This window comes from Myotis davidii, unplaced genomic scaffold, assembly GCF_000327345.1.
Source record: "Myotis davidii unplaced genomic scaffold, ASM32734v1 scaffold194, whole genome shotgun sequence".
Classification (NCBI taxonomy): Eukaryota; Metazoa; Chordata; class Mammalia; order Chiroptera; family Vespertilionidae; genus Myotis; species Myotis davidii.
In genome coordinates, this window is record NW_006286673.1 from 4,196,563 (window position 1) to 4,200,832 (window position 4,270).

Here is a 4,270-nt window from a genome sequence, read left to right on the forward strand (position 1 = left end):
AAACTTACTTTTAAAATACTTTCAACATGAGGCACTGGTGGAACCAGAGTTGTTATTATGCATACTATGTATTTTTCACATTCCAAAGGGAAATTAAAATTCCTGGTAGCATAGAAAAGAATGCACATTTTAATATTTAATGCAGGTATAAAAAATCTCATGGCTTCTATTAAAAACTTCACAATTCCACTGTGCACAAATGAAGACAGCTTTTCAAATAACTTACACTTGGCCGAATTTATAAAGGTGACCATAAACATACTGCAAGCCCAATGAAAACACAATGGTATAATACAAAATCTTTTTTCAAAGTCAAACTTTAAAAGGCCTATATTTATACAAATGTACAATATGTTTTAGTACCCAATGACTGGTATTTTTGTTCAGGATTATCTGATTTAAAAAATCTAACTTGAATATTTTTTCATTAATTTTCTGCTTCAGAATAGAAAACATGGAGAACTTATAGAATAAATTTAAAAAACAGGACTGGGTAAAAAATTCACAAAGTGGACTAGTATACACTTAACATCATTTAGTGATTGCCCTGCCAAAGGTAAAAATGCTGCAATGTTCCATTTTCCTCTTATTTAACTTGAATTTTTAGATAATTATCTTAACTACCTCTCCTTTGTATATATAGAAACTCTTTGAGACAAAAGTGTAAAAATTTTAGGTTCTCTGACAAAAATCTAAAATGTCACTAAGCCATTTTCCATTTTCAAAGTGTATTTAAAGAAATGCTTATCTATACTAATGAAAGGGTAATGTGCTAATTAGACCAGATATCTTCCGGACGTCCTTCCAGACAAAGCCATGGTGGCAGGGGCCAAGGCAGAGGCAGTTAGGGGTGATCAGGCCAGCAGGGGAGGGCAGTTGGGGGTGATCAAGTTGGCAGGGGAGGGCAGTTGGGGACAATCAGGCCGGCAGGGGAGCAGTTAGGGGGCGATCAGGCCAGTAGGCAGAGGCAGTTAGGGGTGATCAAGATGGCAGGGGAGGGCAGATAGGGGGCAATCAGGCCAACAGGGGAGCAGTTGGGGGTGATCAGACCGGCAGGCAGGCAAGCGGTTAGGAGCCAGTGGCCCTGGATTGTGAGAGAGATGTCCGACTGTCCCTGTGGGATTGGGCCTAAACCGGCAGTCGGACATCCCCCAAGGGGTCCCAGATTGGAGAGGGTGCAGGCCAGGCTGAGGGACTCCCCCTCCTCTAGTTTCAATATAAATTTCCAAAGTGCTGAATGAAGACACATTAATAATTCCACTTTAGCCTTAGAGGAATATTATTACAATTGGCTGTTAAATTCCACTTAAACATTTGGTTTTTATTCTGTAATACTGTAATTTCCAATACATATATCAAAGAAATGAACTGATCCCCCACCCCTCAAAACAATAGTTAAGTATTTCAGCTATAATACAAATCAATTTTTTTTTGGGGGGGGGAAGTAATTCTTGCCAAGATAAATTGATTTTTAAAGTCTTAGAATAATTTTTATAAAAGAACTATAAAATATTAATTTTGAAAAAACAAAAACACTGCAAATGTCTCTCTCTAGGAAAAAATATGCAACTTGTTAGGTACAAGAAAATATAGCATTACTATGGGGTACAACTAACTATGGATCTGGCTTAGAGACTTTAAAAACTCACAAAAAGTAATTAGCACCAAAAATTATCTAAAACTTCAAATGATATACTGAAGTGATTTCAGGCCCACATGTTTCATTGTAAAAAAGTTATATTTAATTTGGGAAGTTTCCCAAGCAATAATAAATATATTATTGTCAATCTGTAGAAGATGTGCTAACTTTACTGATTTTCATAAAAACGTTAAGGTAGTGTATAGTAATTATCATATACAATGGTTTGGGCTGAGCAGGGACAATAGAAGTCCAAATTATTTCCCAAATAATATGGGGTTATTTGGTGGGAGTGGGTAGGGAGAAATTCCCCAAGTACAACTTATTTTTAGCTTATTGTTTCATCATTTTTCTTCTAACATATTTTACTGGAGGTCTTTATTAGACCTATATTGCCCACTTTGAACTCCATATCCTGTTATTTTCCCTGCTCACTTGGTGGTGGTATTTAAGATTTGGCATGGAAATAGGGATATTTAAAAATGGGCACAGATTATAGGATTAAAACAAAAGTTTTGAATAAGCTACAAGATGTATATTGAACCCTGTTATAATCAAGAGTTGAGTTTTATTTTAAACAATATCCACTTATAATTATATTATAAAACAGCACACAATTTGAAACAAGGCAAACTTTTTTGGCTTTCATGTAGTGAAATATATAACTTCACTAATTATTTTTTATATGGCTACCAAATGTCGCCCAACAGCTCATTCGGCCATATTTTAATGTTGTACATAAATAATGACAAGGCAAAGAACAGCAACTAGTCCAAAGGCTTGTAGGCCAAGGAACCACAGCATAGCCCAAAAGAAAATGATGATCACTGGTTCCACAATCCGTTCTCCAAGGTACATCCTCGTAAAGCCCATGTTGATAAGGTTTTTGTTCAGCTCACCAAAAAGTGTTCCCATCTTTTTGTAGTCATCTCCAACAGGATCACCAGCATGGTTCTGTGATTCTTCACAATCCTTTAAAGACAAAAGGACAAAACAAAACATAAACATGAAAATGAGAAATAGGTGAAGGTTTTTAAGAATAAAGGCAGTCTCATAATTCTTCGTTATCTCCCAAAGTACTGGAAGTAATGATTATATTTCTGATAACCATTCAATAAATACTTGGAATGTTCCTTTTGATTGACATATAGAACAACTGTGCCTGTGCTCAGCTTTCAAGAATGTGGAAAGCACTGATTTATTTTCTGTGAAAATCAGCATCGACTGATCTTCAACTACCAGAACACTGATTTATAAGATGAAGGAAGGACCTGATTAATATTCATTTTTCTAGTTTCCTGGAATTACAAAAAGACAGCTAGCTGCTTACCTGAAGAGCCATGTTTGTATTCCTCTTATCAGTGGCCATAATTTCAAAACAACATTTTCCCAGCAACCTCGTTTTTTGAGGCAGGGCCCTGGATTTGTAAGGAAGCTTTTTTTTTTAGTGTGTTCCTTTGACACTAAGACTTTACGGATCCTAGCCTCAGCTGACTGGAGCATATCTTGCTGCTACTATTAAACAATCCTTAGTCATTACTGCTATGATCTTTCAGCCTTTGCCTCAGCTAAGGAGACTTCAGCATAGGCCCTTGCATAGTTTCCTGTTTAAATTCTACAAATGTCTTAAATGCCTCTTATTAATCTCATAGAGAGAAATACATAGTTTACAAATAGAAATAATTTTGTACAATAAGCCCAAAAGTTCACCTAGAAGTCAAGTCTGTTCCCCAGAAAATGTCCATGTGTACCCAATTATACATGTCAAGAGAAAAATTCTGAGATACCCAAAAATTATCCAGCTGCCTTCCTATCGACACTTGCAGATTTACCACTTTCACATTATGCAATGAATAATGAACTTTGAATTGTTTAAATCACCCAGAGCTAGTAGAAAATTCAACACTGTAGTAGGGTCCAGCCCTTTCTTTCAACATCACAAACTTTTTGCTTTGGCTGTGATTGCCACAGCACTGAGTGGGATAGCTTCTATGTTTGCCCTTCAATCCATGTCATTAGAAGTGTCTCTCTGCTTGACTTTTTGTTAGTCCCCTTGTCTTCAAAGAAGCTGACACTTTAAGAGCTCAAGCCACTTAGTTCTTGTTCTTTAAGATCACAATTGTGGTGAAAGGAACATGCCTGACCCGTGACCAATAACCATCATGGATTTTCTACCATCGTAGTCTATAATCACTTTTAATTTCATTTCCAGGTCAATCACTGGACATGGCCTCTTACTGGCAACATAAGCAGTGGATTTTGTAGGATTAGGACCCATGATGAACAAAACAACATGAGATTATATCAAGCACAAGAGAAAATGATGCATGCAAGAGATATAGCAAACACAAGATATATGAGGCTGGAGGAGGAGAAACCAAGATGGCGGCATAGGTTAACGCCAGAGATTGCTGCCTCGAACAACCAATTCAAATTACACCTAAAAGACGGAACGGACATCATTCAGAACCACAGGAGGGCTGGCTGAGTGGAAATTCTACAACTAGGAGTAAAGAGGATATCATACCCAGACTCAGAGGAGGCGCAGTGCTGAAGTGAAATTCTCAGGTGTGTGCGCGTGGAGCGGGCTGGCGGCGCGAAGGGCGTGGTTGTTGTTTACACTCGGGAGGG

The 4,270-nt window shown here is 37.5% G+C and overlaps 1 protein-coding gene across 2 annotated transcripts in view; it reads right to left on the minus strand.

The window, feature by feature from the left end:
- Positions 1-1,300: 1,300 nt before the first annotated feature.
- The window catches only part of LOC102762609 (chromosome unknown open reading frame, human C4orf32), a 25,141-nt gene continuing 22,171 nt past the window's right edge, over positions 1,301-4,270 (minus strand). For both annotated transcript variants that reach the window (XM_015560316.1, XM_015560317.1), the window contains exon 2: positions 1,301-2,611. In XM_015560316.1, coding sequence (XP_015415802.1) covers positions 2,366-2,611 — 246 coding nt within the window. In that variant the 3' untranslated portion in view covers positions 1,301-2,365. The remainder of the gene's footprint in view (positions 2,612-4,270) is intronic.